The sequence below is a fragment of the Hypanus sabinus genome, chromosome 10 (assembly GCF_030144855.1).
Source record: "Hypanus sabinus isolate sHypSab1 chromosome 10, sHypSab1.hap1, whole genome shotgun sequence".
In the NCBI taxonomy this organism is placed as follows: domain Eukaryota; kingdom Metazoa; phylum Chordata; class Chondrichthyes; order Myliobatiformes; family Dasyatidae; genus Hypanus; species Hypanus sabinus.
Window position 1 is genome coordinate 101,646,230 of NC_082715.1, and position 19,315 is coordinate 101,665,544.

General features: G+C 37.9%; 1 protein-coding gene across 1 annotated transcript in view; it reads right to left on the reverse strand.

Annotated features, from left to right (window-relative positions):
• The window catches only part of rngtt (RNA guanylyltransferase and 5'-phosphatase), a 307,137-nt gene that overhangs the window by 262,742 nt on the left and 25,080 nt on the right, over positions 1-19,315 (reverse strand). Inside the window, exon 4 of the mRNA XM_059982400.1 lies at positions 11,626-11,714. Coding sequence (XP_059838383.1) covers positions 11,626-11,714 — 89 coding nt within the window. The remainder of the gene's footprint in view (positions 1-11,625; positions 11,715-19,315) is intronic.

The window sequence follows — 19,315 nt, forward strand, 5'->3', positions numbered from 1 at the left end:
GGACATTCAAAACAAATATATAGCAAGAAATAAAGCAGGAGCACATACACAGTCTACCACTAAGCTTTCTAATTGCCAATCCTGCTTTAACCATTCATCAAGATAACAAATACTACTGATAACATCGAGAGACAGATATTCAACTTGTGGACACAAATAAGAGGAGAATATTACAGCTAATAAAAAAAACTTGCAAAGTGTAATTATTGTTGTAAAAATTGGCTGAGGATTAAATATTCACCAAGACACCACAGTCAACTTCAGAATACTGCCGTGCTGCTTTCTGACATTTGTCTGCGTGATGATATAACATTTTACCTCTGCCAATAAAATAGTCCTCTCAGTAATGCACCAGAATGTCAACCTTTGGCTTAAAAACATCAGTGCTTTTCACAAAGATTTTTTTTTTAAATTTTCCCAGCTTTAATACAATAAATCTCATTTCCCCTCCAAATAGACTATCATGATAAACATGTAGCTTAGAACACACAGATAACTAAACTTATTTTTATTTAGTGCTTACAAGTTTCATACAGTTGGCATTGTACAATTTAAAAGGGGAAAGGTGTAGAGAGGGAAAGAAGGACAAGTGTGGAGAGGGAGGAGGACCACTAGGGTAACTAATGGACATTACAAGGAAGAAAGGGAGCAGATGGACCAACTGCAAGAGCAGAAGGGGGATGGGAGATAGACAGAAAAGCAGGAAAAAAGGAGTTTATCTGGATGGGGGATGGAAGGCTATTGCTATTCCTTCCCTTTTACATTCAGAATTGAACAATGCAAACAGTCCTGGCTTTGAGCATGCAACACATGTAATCAATGCATACACCAGTTTCAGATATTGTTAGTGAGCAGACATGACGTGTTGATATAATTCCATAAAATGTAAAATATTCAATACAAAAAGGCACTCAGGATTGGTGAATGCCAATTCTATTGTTTCTATGACAACAACCAAGATGATTTTCTAACAGATTTCAATTGATGTTATCAATCACACAGCTGGAAAGTGTCAGACAGTCATGGTAAAAATTGTCCTCTGTCGGTTAATAGGCATCTCTATTTCCTTGCAAAATCCACCCTCTTCCTAGTCTGATAATACACTGGCAGCATCCACCAGTCCCTCTCAAGTTAGCAGGATTTCTGACCTTTGCTAGTTTTTATTTCTCTTCAGAGGTATACTCCACATGAACCAACCATATAGAAATTACTTTCACTCTGTCCCTGAGGCAAACACAATGAGAGCAAATACAGTGGATTCCGGTTGATTAGGACACACTGGGACCAGTGTGCTTCGGCCCATTTAAGCAGCTCCCACAATTATCTAAAGTTTCATGGAAATAGTTAAATAAGTATAAAAAAAGATAAACTACCATTTAAATGAGTATCAAATTAGGTATTGAAATGAAATACAAAAAAATTAGAATATTACCTATAAAACTGTATTAGTTTGTAAGTTACCGACAGAGGCATCGTATTCAATTGGTAAACTATCCATTCTTAGCCCCTTAAAGCATCGAGGTTTAATGCTTTTCCAAATAACCAACAATTTCTTTTTATCTGTTCCTGACATATTTGAACAACCCAACACAAATGTGATCTGTTGCTTTCTGTGTTGCATTTGTAGAAAACTGAACCATCCAACATGGCACAATAAAAATAGCCTGTTCCATCGACATTGTAGATATGAAGTTAGGGAGTTTTGTAGGTTTTCACGTTTCTGCACTTACTGCTACATAAGCACCATCTATCTTGTCATGTGCTCTCTTGAATTTAATGGTGCCAACATTCCAATCGAGACAACCAACTATCTGTCGCTTTAAAATACCTGTATTTCTGACTCAACTTCTTAATTAACTCCTCTGCCTTGTTTTTTAAACGCTGGTCCACTGACACCTACATCTCGTCCAGTTACAATGGAAAAACACTGAGGGCCTCTTCAAAATCGATATCCTTACCTTCACACTTCCATTTTGACATGCTCCCTATTGTCCCTCAAGTAGTGCCCATTCTTCTTACATTGCATCTTGCTGATGTACCAAGTATGCAATTGTAGATTTTGGTGCACCAGTTATCTCTGCCATATGAGTGGTGTTAGGCAGATGGCTTTTAATTTGGTCCAGGGTAACTGTGCTAATATTTTTGGCTAGTATCAAATCTTTTAGTGGCAAGGGTCTCAAGAATCATTTTTTAAAGAAAAGGTTTATCAAAAATTGCTACTTTTTGAATCGGGGTCTGTCTGTCAGTCCAAATGGATGACACAACACAAGCAAATGCAACTGTTCGCTCTAAGCACAATGTAGTGTCTCACGGCCATACAAGTGCCATTACTGACCACCTACTGTCCCAATTAAGCAGCACTGTGTTCCAAATAAATGAAGAATTATATCAGCATTGGTACAAGACTGGCTAACTGACAAAATTAAAAAAATACAAGGTAAATGTTTCACTTTGAATTTGATCAGTGTGGTGCTTGAGATCAGTGATAGCTGTAAATAATTGAAGCCCTATGTTATGGTAACAACATGAAGGGGCACAGTGTGTTGCAGCCACTTTTGCGATGATAATAAAAGGTTGTGAACATGACGTAAAGAAACCAAATGTATAAAGCTTCAGCAAAATTTGGCAGATGGAGCAAATTGCAGCAAAGTGGGAGGTTTTCCCTATGGTTGTTGTTTAAATAGAAGCAGACTATGTAATATTGCAGTGGAAAGGGATTTGCATGTGTGTGTACATGAAGCACAGGGTATCAGCATGCAGATACAGCAAGCAATAAGCAAGACTAATGTAATGTAGGAGACATAAAAGATTGCATTTACTGAAATCTGGAGAAGCACAAAAATGGGAGGCACTCCGCATCAGGCAGCATCAATGGAGGGAAATGGAAGGTCAACATTTCAGGGGGAGACCCTTTGTCCGCCTTTATTACAAGAAAGGAGGAGTATTAAAGTAGGGAAGTCCTATAGGATATTAGACCTATACCTATATATTATTAGACCTATAGGATATTAGTGAAAACAACACATCTGCAGAACTGTGCTGTTTTGGTCTGCCTATTTAGGAAGGGATATACTTTTACTGGAGATAGTTCAAAAAATCCATTAGGTTAATTCTTGTAGGTAGGATTTTTCTTAAGAAGAGTTGAGAAAAACAGGCCCATGGCACAGTAGCTTAGAAATTAACATAACACTTTACAGTGCTAGCTATAAGACTGGGGTTCAATTCCCACCACTTTCTCTCTGTGACCACATGGGTTTCCTCCGGATGTTCCAATTACTTTGTACATTCCAAAGATGTACCAGGAAGTATTAGTAACTTGTAAGCATGCTATGTTGCTGCTATAAGCATGATAACATTTGTGGGCTGCCCCAGCACATCTTAAGACTACATTGGTCATTGACACAAAACAATGCATTTCACTGCATGCTTCAATGTTTCTAAGTACATGTGACAAATAAAGCAAGTCTTTATATCTCTTTATATCTTTATACAACACATTGAAGTCTGGAAGAATGAGAAGTGATTTAATTGAAAAACATACAAGAATGAAGGGGGACATGCATGGATGGATGTCTGGGAGGATGGCTCCTCTCTTGGGAAATCTAGAACTAGGAGGCACAATCTCAGAATTTAAAAATCACACTTTGAAATTGAGAGTTCGTGGAATGTCATCTCCCAGATTGTCATTAATCATTGGAATTCACTACACTAAAAGACTGTGGTGATTGAGATCCACTGGATACCTTAGAGGATGTGACAAATAGCTTTTAGTCTATAGGAGAGTTGAGGATTAATGGTAAAGAAAAAGAGAAGTTGAAAGAGGCCCAGATCAGATGAGTCATGACCTTACTGACTGATGGTGTAGGCTCAAATACCCATATAACTTATTCCTGTTCCTAAATAGTTGTTGTTTGTTATGCCTCCCCGCTCACTGGTGATAAACAGAGACACCTCCTTCTCCCTTATTAGGGAGAGAGAGAACCTACGGTATGTTGAATGCCAGATGAAATGTGAAGTCTTTGGAGTAACTGCAAGTCTGTGTCTTTGCTGTTGCTTTGCTCACACTGAGTGCTCAGTGGTGGTACCAATGCTTGCTTTTTTTGCCAGTGGGGGAAGGGGGATTATTGCTCACTGCCACTTATGCACTGGAGGGAGGGGAGCTGGGGGGTGGACTTTGGGGTTCTTTAAGTTTAGCTGTCGTTCATTCTTTGAGCACTTCTGTTTTCGTTGTTGTTTGCGAAGAAAAGCATTTCAGGATGTATATTGTATACATTTCTCTGACATTAAATTGGACCTTTGAACCTTTGAAATAATATTCTACCCATTTCAAAAGTTTTGTTCCAAGGTAAAAAAAAACACATCACCAAATCTTCCACTTTTAAGCTGCCTCTCTTCAAAGGCAGACATTGATGTTGAAATCACCATCATTTTCAGTACATTAGCACAGTCTCTGGCTATCTGAGGAAAGGAGAATTTGAAAGTCAATACTTCAAACCTGACACAAACCTCATGATCTATTAGGCAGCAGTGATCCCTGCCCTCCTGTACTTTTGAGAGATGAACTGTGTACAAAAGACACCTCAAAATGCTGGAGAGAAACACTGAGCAAAATACCCCAGTCCACAGATAAGCTATCAGCATCCTCTCACAGAACAATACCCTGGGATTCAAAACCCTAATTATATTCAATCAGCTGTAAATAAACAAGCCACATCATTGCATGTCTGACTCCAGACTCCCAAAACAGAGCTCCAGTCATGTCATGACTAGACACTACCAATGGACAGAGAAAAAAACAAGAAGATACTGTCAAAGCTTCCTTGAAGAGGGTGAAACTTAGTGATTATGGCACTAAACACCAGCTCCTTTGCTTGCATCTTCAGAAACAGTTTTATTCCTATCTTTGACATCTCTTTTTTTCCCGCTTTCAAGGTTCTTTTGAAGACCCTGGCCTGGAGCAGAATGGGACCTGCGCTCAGGGGCTCACGACTGGCCGTTTTTCAATATCCCAATGACGCGGCCTGGAATTCAGTGTGCCAGATTTTCCGTGGTTCTGGAGGCAGGCTGATTCAAGCCTGGTGTGTCGCAGGAGAACAAGGAAGATCAGAAGCAGTGAGCTTACTGTTGGCTGTGTGCCCAGAGGTACACAGCTCGGAAAAAGTGATGCAACAGACTTTTAACACGATAAATCAATGTGTTGTTTTGTTACGTCTCCCTTCTCGCTGTGAAACTGGGACACCTCTTTTTCCCTTATTAGGGAGAGAGAGCCTGTGGTATGCCGAATTTCCGGGTGAACGAGTAGTCTCTGGGGTACTGCAAGTCTATGTATTTATTGATGCTTTGCTGCACACTTGAGTGCTTAGTGAGTGGGGGGCACCGATGCTATTTTGCTGGTGGGGGGGTGTTGTTGCCTTGCCGCTGCTTGAGTGTGGGGGGGGGGGGGCGGAGAATCGGGGGGGGGGGGGTTCGGGGTTCTAACACTTAACTGTCATTCATTCTTTAGGGCACTTCTCTGTTTTCATGGATGTATGGGAGAAAAAGAACTTCAGGATGTATATTGTATACATTTCTCTGACATTGAATGTACAAAACTATTGAAAAATAGTTACATCTGCACTTAGTCCCTAGCCCATGACCTCCAGAACTTTCCCAAAATAGTCAGGAGCATGCTGTGTCAAACGACTCTTACTTCACCTGTGCCAGATACCACATCGACCATCTCAGAACCCACTTAATGAGAGCAGAAGCTGGTCATTCTCAATCCCAAAGGGCTATCTACAAGTATATCTGCACATCAATGTACAGGCTACATAATAGTAAGTTCTCAATCTACTGTTAATGACATTTTTAAAGTACAGCAATTGTTCACAAGCAATTGTTCTTTATCTTTCCCATTCCAAAAAGAACATCAACTCCTTATATTACCCAAACTATAAGGCTACATCCACACTAGACCAGATAATTTTGAGAACATCAGTTTCCTGTAAAAACGATAGGCGTCCACACTAAGCGTTTTTGAAAATATCTCTATCCACACTGAAACGGAGATTTTGGCAAATCTCCTCCTCCTGCGCATGCGCAGAACACATCTACCAAAAACAAGTGACATGTTTGGTGTCGAATCTCGCTGTAAAAGTGCACGTTTGCGTAGTTACAGACTAGAAAAACTTAAAACGATGGACAACTGTTGGCTTTCGCGCAGAACTTAAAACTAAAAAAAAAACTGAAGCGTACAGCAGCAACCAACAGGGAGTTCACGGACACATTGACCTGGCTGACGACGAACATTGAAAACCTGACTAACTCTGTTGCATTAATAAAGCACCTTGTTAAATGTATAAAATATGTCTGCATCAGTGTTATCTTTTATTTCCATACAATGTTACATAAGGCTGTTACACATCTATTGTCAGAGAAGTACTTGCATAAATAGGTAAACCACCTTCATACGAGCAAGGACAGAAAACAAGGCAAAGTAAGTATACTTATTTATTCAGTAAGTTATAGGTCAAAGTATTTGCTGAGTACATTTCTAACTCTTCTGGCTTCAGTCTCGTTGAAATCTCTGTTTCAGTGTCTGTTCTGAAATTGTTAGGTTGCGTTCAAGAAAACAATGAAATAGTGCGCTGCCATCTGACAGCGTTTTCAAAAGTCTCCTGTTACCCCGTCCACACTGATCTGCCCGAGCATCGTTTTCAAAAATACCCATCCTGGAAAGCGTCTCTGAAAAGCTCCGGTTTTGGGGGACGAAAACGCCTTTTTAGTGTGGACGGAGGGTAAAATCGAAGAGAAAAAGCTTCGGTTACGGATTTATCCGGCGTAGTGTGGACGTAGCCTAAGTATCAAGTAAAAGTCATTTTTTTTCAGTGGTTTTACATGCACACTTGAGGGGAGAATATCACAAAATAAAACACCTATCTAGAATATATAACCCAGAAATCAGATTAAAAGAAAACTGAAAACATATTATAAATTCAGGCATGGCATAGTTGTTCAAAGGTGTTAATTACTTCCAAAAACAAACTTCATTTCTATCATGCAGTATGCTTACACTATTCATTATCTGTTTCCATAATAGCTACTCTACCCAGAAATAAAATAATGCACCTCTCTCATCACAAGTACCAGAAAGCATCCCCACCCCCTCCATGTACATTCACAATTTGTTCATTATTCATGGGTATACTATTAACATTATTAGTGAGAGATTAAATCCAAAGAAAATATTAAACTACATCGGTTCTCTGACAAGTGAACATAGACTGTAAAAAATAATCAGTAGTAATATTCAGTTGTATAAGATTTCATACAATTTGATAAAGAAAACACAATCTTTCCCACATCGGTACATTACCTTACTTGATTTATCTTAATATTAATACCAATGATGCCTGATGGCCACCCCAATAACATACTGCTCAAATAACTACCAGAATATTTTACTATTTAATTTATTCTTACTTTCACAACCAATTAATTTGAAGAACCGAAGTCAAATAGACATCTGCCAAATGTCCAGACCAATAAATAAGGGAGTATTGATTAGTGAAACTGATTAATGGACTGTTTGCAACCTTTCAAAAAAAAAATCAGTTCTTTTGCTGAATATGCATTCCAAATGGTATAAATATACATCTTCAAAAACAAAATTTGAAAATAATTCTTCTCAGATCTTTTCCCAATCAACAAATTCTGAAATGTGAAATACAGACAGAAAGCTTAATCTCTGCTTACTGTGCATCTATCTACTCAAAGAATGCTTGCCACCAATATACATCCAAAATCTAAAACTTGGGTATAATGAACATAGCTATAGAAATAAATGTTTTAAAAAAGCATTTAAAATGTTAAAAATAAATCTGCATTTTAAAATTAACAATTAAAACCCTTAAGCATTTGGAACCAATAAAGTATATTTAAATTTTAAAAATAATATTAAAAAAGAAATATACCTTGTAATTAATTAGTCTTTTGTCAATAGCCATTTCTTCCAATTAAAATCAATACACCCACCAATTCAGGTAGCTATTCTTGGAAATTTGTACAAATACGGTGGATTCTGGTTAATTGGGACACAGCCGGACCAGGACATTTTGGTTCACTTAAGCAGCTGCCCCAATTAGCCAAAGATTCATGAAAATGGTTAAAAAAGTATTTTAAAAAAAGGCAAACTATCATTTAACTGAGTAACAAATTGTGTATCCAAATAACAAACAGAACAAATTAGAACATTGCCAACACTACAATAGTACTATAAATCTGTGTATTAGTTCCCAATTGTGATCAACGGAAGAATTCATCCAGTGTACCTGTACTCTGCTGGGTTCTTTTGCTGTGAATCAACAAAATCAGCACCGACACCTAGTGATTACAATGATTTCGATGACTGTATCCTCCAAATCTCCATGCTCATTGTAACATTCACAATGGTTGTCAATCTTTCAAATTCTTTGTAGTCCCTAACTTGCTGAAGTAGTGAAATTGTTTCAGTTTTACTCCCAGCTGTTTTGGCATCTCCAAACCTGAATGCTTGAAACCACTGTGAGCAAAACAGTTCCAAATTGTCTTACTGCTTATTTCTCTACAACTATCAGTGACAAGAATCACTGCCTTCTGAAGACAATCACACACAGCTAACACTATTTAAAAACTGTTCACTCTAAGCTTAGTGTGATGTCTCATGGGCACGCTAGGGGGGCTGCTGGGTCCTGATGCTCTCAGAGATGTTATAGAAATACTGAGATTTATCGATTGGACTGTAATTCATATTGGCCTCTTTCTGTTCCCTGTTTTTTTTTCCCCCTCTCTCGAGTTCTCACCCATCATTTCTTGTTGTGGATTGACAGGCTAGGGGTTTAGAGGATCTGTTAGTTTTTGTGTAAGGAAGGGGTTGGTGGTGCTTGGAATTTGCAAGTTTTAGTTTCTTTTTCTTTCATGAGGGGGATTGATGTCTTTCTTTCAACTACTTATGTGGTTTTCTGTATTCTATGGCTATCTGGAGAAGAGACAAATTTCAGAGTTGTATTCTGCGTACATACTTTGATAATAAGATGAACCTTTGAACAAGTGCATGTGACTAACACTAGTTAGAAATTGTTCAGCACAGTGTTCTGTCCAAATTTGTGTCCCAAATAAACAAAGAGATTCCCAGCTATTTTCTCAATTAGGTTTTGTTCTTAAAGAGCTGTCCCAAATACATGGACACCCCAAGTAACCAATGACCCAAATAACCAGAATCCACTGTGTATTCTCTGCCCTGTACACAGTCCAAGGGTGAAATGCAATTGACTGAGAGTGGACATCAGCTAGGAAGTTCAGGACTTCCACAGTGAATCATAATTCCAAAGGTTCTGCCCAGTTATGTAATCAAATGCCAGAGTTCAAAGCAGAAATGCTGGCTTGTAAGGAGGAAATCTAAGCTATTAGTCCCCAAACAGAGGAAATGATATCTCATCATATTGTGATACAACTACAAAATAATTCCTTATAACTTGATTACAAAAGGTATGAGAATAATAAAGTGATAAATGCATTGACATCTGTATAATAATAATAATACATAGGCCAATAAAATTTATTTCAAACCTGTGCAGCAATTACCTGGTCATTTACATTAGACAGGAATAAAAGCATCTAAAAGAACAATAATATAGTGATACTGTTGCACAGAACAGCATGCAAAAATATATTTTGAATCTGCATTTTTAAAATGCTGCATGTGGCAGTTTTAAGAAAACACCAAATAATGAGGTATCTAATAACATGGAAGAAAATAGAACCAAGATACAAACTATATTAAGCTCTTGCATACAATTCCACTGATCTTTGATTTGAGCAATTTTGACAAAATGTTAATTAGTCTGAAGATGACAGAAGCAGAGGAGGATGTTCCTTCATTTTCTCAAACTAATTGTAGTATTTAATTTGATCATAAAATAATTGTACATCAATTCAAATTACCTACCTACCTAAATTCAAGCTCCAAAATCTGTGGGCACACTAAATTTAAATTTCCACTAGCTGTTACATCAAATAGATTTCCATGAAGCAGGCAGTCATGGTTGAACTGACAGTACCTTAGGAAAAACAGATTGAGGAGGCCTTTGAGTATAAGAAAGCCAAATAGCAGGAGCTGGTAGAGCAGTGCTAGAAACAGGGGTGGAGAGCACAATGCAAGCCTAGTGAGGTGAGGTATAGAAGTTTCACTGGCTCCAGAGCCTACTCTCCTTGACATTAGCAAAGAAAAGAGTCATCAAGACCAATCCAAATGATGCTGAGTTAGCCTCCAGATGGCTTTAGATCGAAAGGGTTACCCATGGACCAATGCTGCTGGGACACAAACCAGGGCCTCATCAACCCTGACTGGGTCGCCTGGGCAAGAGGGTGCTTGATTTTGAAAGATCCGAAACATCCGATGACCCCAAGATACATAGCCAATGGTGTGTCTAAGTGCACCCTAGGTGGTATCTCAGCATCATGATTTCACTAAAACAGTCTAGTTCCAGTTGTGGCCTGAAACAAAATCAGAAAGTACTGGAAACAACCAGCTATTCAGGTAAGATACATGGAAAGAAAAACAATGCTAACATTTCAGGTCAAAGTTCCTTTGTCTGACCCACAGGTACTGTCTGACCTGCTGAGTACTTCTAGCACTTTCTGCTTTCATTTCAGATTTCTAGTATCTACAATTTTTGATTTTCATCTACTAGTAGGATAAACATTCTGGATTTTGGCATTGGAAGAATGAGCTACTTTCTGACCTATTAATCAGTTTAACTACATCATCCCACAAACTTATCAATTTGAAAAGATGTCACCAATCCCTTCAGGTTCACCCTCAAGCCTGGTTATCAATCCAGTAAATAGACACCATACCACTATTCATCACATCTTTTCTCAGGTTTTGTGCCGAGATGGCCTATCAACGTTCTGTACAACTGAAGCATTGCTTCCAACTTTAAAACATTATAATGGAGTAAAATTGTGATATAGGCTGAGTAGAGGTAAAGAAATCACACCATTTTTTTCCTTCTTTTACAAGGCAAGAATATTTCTGAGAAGACTAACACTGATGGTCAATCCCCGACTGCCTAGGAAGGAAGCCACCATCTAGAACCACTGCTTTCATTCTGGTCCCTAATTTAGACTATGCAACCATAAAAGAATATCAACACATTTCTAGAACATTAACTGAAATTTGAATAAATGGTGTTTCATAAATTTACTTATTTTCAGCTTCTTTTATCATACTAATATTTAGTCTACTCCCGTAATGTTAATATTGGTAATCAAGAACACATTCAACAATCTAAGAATCAGCCTGGCTGCTCTCTCTCCTTTCCGAACTTCTACATCCATGGTTTGGAATAGTTAGCTCCAATCACAATTGGGTCGTGGCCAGGTATACTTCATAATTTAAATATACTACATAAAAGTATACTACATAATTTGTTTAATTTCTTATAGGTTGTACACACAATTACCTGGTCAATTACTTGCATTCTGTTCATGAGCTTCTCACACTGAGTGTGCATTTACCTCTCCAAATACAAAGAATAAAAAGGCAAAAGGCAAGAAGATTTCAAAGGGATTCAATACATCCAAATTCGTTCCCTCAGTACATACCGATTAATTCCATTGGGTGCTGAAATATGAAATGCTCACATAATCGAATGAACATTTTTGTTACTTCTTCAGTGGGGCACTCAGCATGTCTAAATGAAACAAAATTAAAATCTAGTCACAAATACACATAATCCTATACTTAACATATTAACAAGCACAAATTTGTTTTTAAAAACAAGTTGAAGAATTTCCAGAATTAATCTATTAAGTTTTAATAAAGGTATTTGTTATACACATCTCACATAAACATTCAAAAGTTTCTCAATCTACCAGAATTTAAATATTCGAGAGTTCCTTGAAACAATCCATTTCCTCAAGTGCACAAATATAAATGTATAAAGACTGAAAATGCTGGAGATATTCCAGCAGGAAAGGTGGTATCTGCAAAGATAGAGAGAAATGTAACACTTCAAATTGATGACATTTTCAGAACTGCTGGGAGTGATCAGCCTGAAATATAAACAGTTTGGGAAAGACAGAGGTTTACTAAGGGTGGTCATTTCAGCGGGAAGCATGGGAGATCACATCTCATGACTTTGTTTGAGTTTTTGAAGAAGTAATCAAGAGAGTCGATTAGGGTATGATGGTACATGTACTCTACAGTGCCTTGAAAAAGGATTCAGTCTCCACAACTAACTTCACATTTTACAGTTTCATTTTCTAAATTTAAAATATATTGAAATAACATTGAGCTAATTTACAAAACATTGTGCATCATGTCAAATCAAATGAAAAATTTCAGAAACAAATATCCTGAGACTGAAAAATAATTCATCCCTTTTTTAATTACTATACTAACTTTCCTCAGGTGCAATACCTTACCAACTCACCCAATTTGTTGACAAGAAAACAATATTTGAGAAAATTGGAGGATCACCTCAATAAATACCACCCCCCCCCACCCCCCCCCCCCCCCCCCCCGTCTGTAAGGTCCAACAGTATGGTAGATTTTCAACAGACCAAACCAAAATGAAAACAAAAGAACATCAAAGGCATGTCAAGGAAATGATAATAGAGAATCACAAATCTGGGGAAGAGTACTAGACCATCTCAAAGCCATGAGCTCAGTGTAGTCCATTCCTGAAAAACTGGAAAACTTGTGAAACCACAGCCACTTTGCCTAGGTCAGGCCATCCCTCTAAACCTAGTCACCAGAAAAGAATGACAATTGCAAGAGAGGCTACTGTCATGCCAACAGTCACTCTGAGCTGCAGAATTCAGTGGCAGCAAATGCTGAAGAAGTTCATGGCTTGCACAGAAAGTGTATTTGTGGAACAGCGGCAAGGAAAAAGCCCTGACTAAAAAACATATCCTTACCCATAAAGATATTGCAAGGCATCACTTAGAAAATGCTGTAAAAATGTGGAAGAAGGTCTTGTGGTTGGATGAGACTGAAGTGGAATTTTTTGGCCTCAACTGTAAGTGGTACTTGAGGTGTAAATCTAATACTGCACATCCCTACTGTAAAGTATGGTGGAGGTAGCATCATGTAATGTGGATGTTTTCAGCACAAAGGACTGGAAATCTGGTCAGGATTGACTGGAAGATGAAGGTTGCTAAATAAAAAGAGATCCTGGATAAAACCTGCTAGCCTCTGTCAGAAAGCTTAAACTTAGGAGGAAGTTCAGCAGGACAATGACCCAAAGCACACTGCCAGAGCAACCATGGCTTCTTCAAATGAAGAAAATGATGCTCTTGAGTGGCCCAGTCAGAGTCATCACCTTTACCCAAATAAACATCTCTGGCAACAACACCTCAAGATTAGTGTCCACTGACGCTCCACAACTAACCTGACACAGCTTGAATAATTTTGCAAGGAGGAATGAGCAAATCTTGCTTCATTACATTGTGCAAAGCTAATAGAGATTTATCCAAAAAGACTACTGGCTTTAATATCTGTAAGAGGTGATTCAACTAAGAACTGAGCAAAGGGGGATGTATACTTTTGAACTGCTGATATTTCAGTTTTTGAATTTTTAATTTAACATTCTTAACAATTTTCCATTTTTGGACTCTACTATGAGAAAAAAGCTTGTGATTGAAAGTTAAAATTTTCAATTAAATGGATCAAAATCCCTAGTTATAATTCTCCTTTAAGTGAACAAAGGGTTGGGGGCTGAATGCTTTTACAAAGATTTTGCATTGTAAACTGCTCTGGAAGATTAGATTACATGGGTTTGAGAAACAGCCTACTAACTAGGTACAATATTGGCTCCATGGTTGGAAGCAAAAGAGCATGGCGGAAGATTGTGCTTCAGACTGGAGGTCTGTGAGTAGAGGTGTGCCTCATTTGTTAACATTGATCCAGCACTGTTTGTCATCTCCATCAATGATTTGCATGAGAATATACAAGGCATGGTAATAACATTAAAGATGACAAGTGGGCAGAAGAAGATACTCAGAATTACAGCAGGATTTTAATCATCTGGGTAAGTGGGCAAATGGAATTTTTATTTAATTACATGGTGTGGCATTTTGGGAAGACAAGTCATGGTACGATGTTCACTATGATAGGGCCCCAAGGAGCCAGTGCATAGTACACTGAAAAATAGAGTCACAGGTAGACAGTGCGGTATACGAAGTGACCTTCATCAGACAGAAAATTCAGTACAGAATCTAGGATATTATATTGCAGTTGCATAAGATGCTGGAGAGGCAGCTCTTGGAATATTATGTTCAGTTTTAGTCAGCCTGCTATAGGAAAGCCGTTATTAAGCTGGAAAGAAGACAGTACAGATTTATGATCATGTTGTCAAGTCTCAGCGAGAGCGGATGTGCAAACTAGGACTCTGTTCCTTGGAGTCTTAGGGGTGATCTTGCAGAAGTGAATAAAAACATAAGAGTGAAGATACACTGTCTTTTTCCCAGGGTTTCTCAGCACTTGCTCTAAGATTACATACAAGCTCTGTTTCAGCTAAGTACAACGATGACAATATTGACAAACTTTCTGGATTCAACAATTTTGGTCTTGGTCATTTATAATGGGGACAGTGCTACCTGGTGGCAATTAAAGGTTACTACAGCATTATTTGACTGATGACTGGAAAACAACCTGCATTCTCAATGTAAGAAAATGTCACAAGGGACTTGAGAATCATGATGTTAAAAAAAGTTAATTCTGAGTCACTTCTGGGATATCAAGGTAGATACTAAAAAAAAGGTTTAAGGAATGTCAAGCCAGATAAAAAGGCAGAGTTGTCATGAGGGAATTTCACAACCTTGCACAAGACACAGCAGTTATAAGCAAGCACGTATTAGAGGCCCGAATTAGTAAAGGGGAAGAGATGAGAAATGTGGAGGGATAGAACATTTGAATCATTTGAAAAATGTAAGTGAGTATTTTAAAAGAGGTTTAAGTCAATGTAATGGGTTTATGTTGTCAACCGCAGGCAATGGGTTAGTGGATCATAACAATATAAACTCTTAAATGGTATTAAATATTTCGATCTACAATACAAAATTTACCAACACTAATGTTTATTTGAAGCATCACAGTTCAACAGCCTATTCAGAAGGCACTGTAATTGCTACTGCCAAGATATTGTTGTTGTTATAGCCAAAGAGATACCTGTCCCCTCTGTCTTACAAGCTTTCTGTATGAACTCTGCCAGCTAATACACACTGATTTATCAGGGAATACGCCATCTAAAAAAGTTCACATATGCAAGTACTTATAGAAAGAAAAACATTTTTTTAATCTAATGGCTGGTCCTCAGACTGGCATTATTTCTAAGGCTCATCACTGAAATCAGACATATGACTCTTGTAACAACTGATCCCCAATTCATCATTTCTCAAATGGCTTCAAGATCAATTAAGCTGTCAGCAAAGTAGTCTGAAATGATACAGAATTTGAAAGCAATTGAAATTTATGTAATCTTTCCAACGATTAGGAACAATCAGCTACTTCACATAAGTTCTTCCTAACTCCAAAAATTTAACAAAGTAAGATAACATCTTCAGAAAGCATTTTTAAATACAAATTTATCAAAGGGCAGGGCACAAATTCTTAACCTTCCTTGCTTATCTATCTCCCTGTTCATTGCTGGCTTTTCCTTCATATGCTTCTACTTGGAAGTATATTTTAATCGCATCTCAAACCTGACCTATTTCTCCAAAAACTCATCTCCTTCACTGATCTTCTGCTCTGCGCTGAAGACCGCCACAAGCAGAATTATAAATGACATCCTCTGTAGTTTTTGTGTGTATTTCTCCTTGACAACCTTGCATTGCCAGCTCAAGACAAGCTGAATCAGGCCAGAGACAACCTGATCATTCTGCTTGACCCAGAATTTCAAATCTTAAATGAACAACAACTTTTCCAGATTGCAATCAGGGATGCCATCTACAGTCACTCCATTTCCAGTATATTGAAATTACATCCATCACAATCTAGCACCATATATCACAAATTCACTCAATTGTACATCTTTCCCTTTTCTATGTCTAGAAGTACTTGCAGTATCTTCCCTCAGAACCCCATCCCATAATCCTCACTCACCCAATATTCACATGACACTTTCCTCCCATTCTAGATCTTGAGTACTGTATTTCTCTGTTAAGTATTGCTACATAAATACAAAACATCTCTTAACGCAGACCTTCCATTAATATACAAGAATAATGCCCAAGGTTGTAAAAATATTATTCTTGTTTACTGATGCAAGAATGCCATGCATAAACCACAGCTCAAACTGAATTCTAAATCATTGAACCAGGAAATTGGAAAGACTTGTTTTCATGTAACTGACCAAAAGCCTTCAACTAGTTCCTTTTTCATATTAACTTTTGTTTTTCTCAATATATAAAATATTTGTAATTTTCAATTCATCAAACTTGCTACTGAATCTCCTTACTCAAAATTCCATTAAAGCTCAGTGCTCTACAGTTTTCATAAAGAACTGCAAAGGTATTTAGCTCCATCAAGCAGCAGGATTAGGTACTGCAACAATATTAGATAACCAAGCTTCAGTGGTAAAGACTTTTTTGGGGAGGGTTTGGAAGAAATGCAGCTGAAGTACCAATGTGAATCAATTCAGAATGCTACTCATATGAAAATATTGCTTTAACCATATACAACCAGGCATTAAGATGCCACGGTGACTTGGCCACTTGGATTCAGAACTGACTTGCCCACAAAAAACAAAATATAAATAAGTAGAATGAAATTTGGATGGGTGGGTTGATATATTCTCAGACAATATGCAGATTAGTGGTATTGTGCAGTATAGAAGATTGTCAAAGGATATAGCAGGTTTTAAATCAATTGCAGATATAGATGGAGAACCAGCAGATGAAGCCAAGTCCAGGCAAGGGTGTAGTGTTGCACTTTGGAAGGTCGAATACAAAGGACAGTATACTGTTAATGGCAAGACCCTTACAGAGTGATCTTGAGGTGCAAGTCCATAGCTTGCTGTAAGTGGCTACACAGATGATGATATAAAATACTTGATTTTATTAATCAAGGCACTGAATTCAAAGGTCAGAAAGTTGTAATGCAGCTTTATAAAACTGGTCAGGCCTCACCTGGAACACTACATTCAATCCTGGTCAGCCCTTTAGAGGATGGATTAGATAGAGGGCAAAAGAGGTTTGCTACGTTGCTGCCTAGATTAGAGGGCATGTGTATAAGGAGAGGTTGAACAAACGTGTTGTTTTCTCTGGCATAGTGCAGGCTGAGGGGAGATCTGTTAGAGGTTTATTTGGTTATGAGAAGAAAAGACAGAATAGAGAACAGGGTCTTCTTCCCAGAATTGAAAGCTCCAATACCAGAGGGGAGAAATTTAAGGTGAGATGGAGATGGGTGACAAACTTTCAAATAAAACACAGAAAATGGTAGGTCCCTGGAATGCACTACCAGAGGGGGTAGAGGAGGCAAATAGAACAGGCACTTCAGATTCTCTAAGATAGGCACATGAATGTGCAGAGAATAGAGGAGTATGGACATTTCATAGGCAGAAGTGATTTAATAACTAGTTTAATTAGTTCAGCACAACATCATGGGCTGAAAGGTCTGCTCATCTACTGTACTGTTCTACATTCTGTTGTTTGACACAGAAAAGAATGTTAATGCTAGAATTTAAGAGCCTACCTTCCATTCAGACCATTGCAAAATAAACAGATTCCTGATTGGTCAAGGCATCAAGGGATATGGTGTGAGGGGTTGAATGGGATCTGGGATCAGCCATAATGGAATGATGGAGTGAACTTAATGGGCTGAATGGCCTAATTATGTCTTATGGTCTATTATCATAACAAGACATTTAGTATATCTATAAAGAGGAAAACCTATTTAAAATGCTGGGAATTACAATTTGAAGTTTTGTGTCCTTGACAGCCTCACTTGATTAAAATTATTTTTAGCATTTATAGAACTGAAGCTTCAAAAAAAAGTACAGCCCTTCAGCCCACAATGTGGTGCTAAACTAATCAAGGTATTGACATCTAATCCACTTTGCCCAAACATGATCTATATCCGTCCATTCCCTATACAATATGTCTAACAGCATGTTAAAACAGCTCGATTATATCTGCCTCCACCACCCACCCCAGCAGCGTATTCCAGACATCCACTGTGAAAATCAAAACCTGTCCACACGTCATCTTTGAAGTTTCCTCCTCTCACCTTAAATGTATGTGTGTGTGTGTGTGTGTGTGTGTGTGTGTGTGTATCTCCGTACATTGATGCTGTTAAAAGGTCCTGCCATTAATTGTATATTTTTCCTTCTCATTTGATCTCCCAAAGTGCAACACCTCAATTGCCCAGATTAAACTTCATCTCCACCATATCAGCAAATGAGCGAAATTCCACAGTATCCTTTGGAAACCTTCTACACTATTTACCACACTAGTCTTTGTCATTTGCATACTTATTAACCTATCCATCTACATTTTCATACAAGCCATTCATGCGAGTTCCTGCAGAACACTTTCAATGGAAGTCTGGGTTTTCATTCAAATAGCATGTCATCACTGATTTTAAATAACTTTCTGCTTCACAATCTAAATTAAAGCTTAGTTATTAGAACAAGCTTTGCATCTCCATAATGCTCACCTATTTTACACAACACTAACAGCCCATTCAATTCTCTAGACACAATACAACCACCTTTGAGAGTTTCCAAATTAAACTTATGACATCTGAATTTCCAGAAGCTTTGTTTACACTACACTTCAACCCACTACTGCCATCTCAAGTCTCATTCCTGTCAAGATTCTAAACCAGTTTAGTAGGGATTTTTTCCCCAGTTTTTTTTTCCAAACCTAGTTGAGTTTACAAAAATATTGATAGAAAAGTTAGGATTACCAGATATACCCAGTGTTGCCACTGAACTAATTAAAAATCAAACATCTTATTCCAGAAAAATACTCGTAAAACTTGCAAGTTTAGAAGAACAATTTAGACTTTTTTTTTAAACTGATGGGGTTCCTTTCCAAAGAAACAAATGGGGAATTCCCTACCTCCTTCACCTAGATGCAATATTTCTGCAGACAATGCAGCAACGACATAGGAGTACCCTGCACCCTAGCTCACCCCATCAATGTCATTGGCTCCAATGCAGCGCAAGAGACAATGCCCTCTCAATATTCCCAGACAACCTAAGTAATTGCTTTGGAAAATGAGAAGGAAAATTAGAGGAAAACAATTATTGCTTTACATCTCCTCACATTTGCAATTTTACAGCAGCCT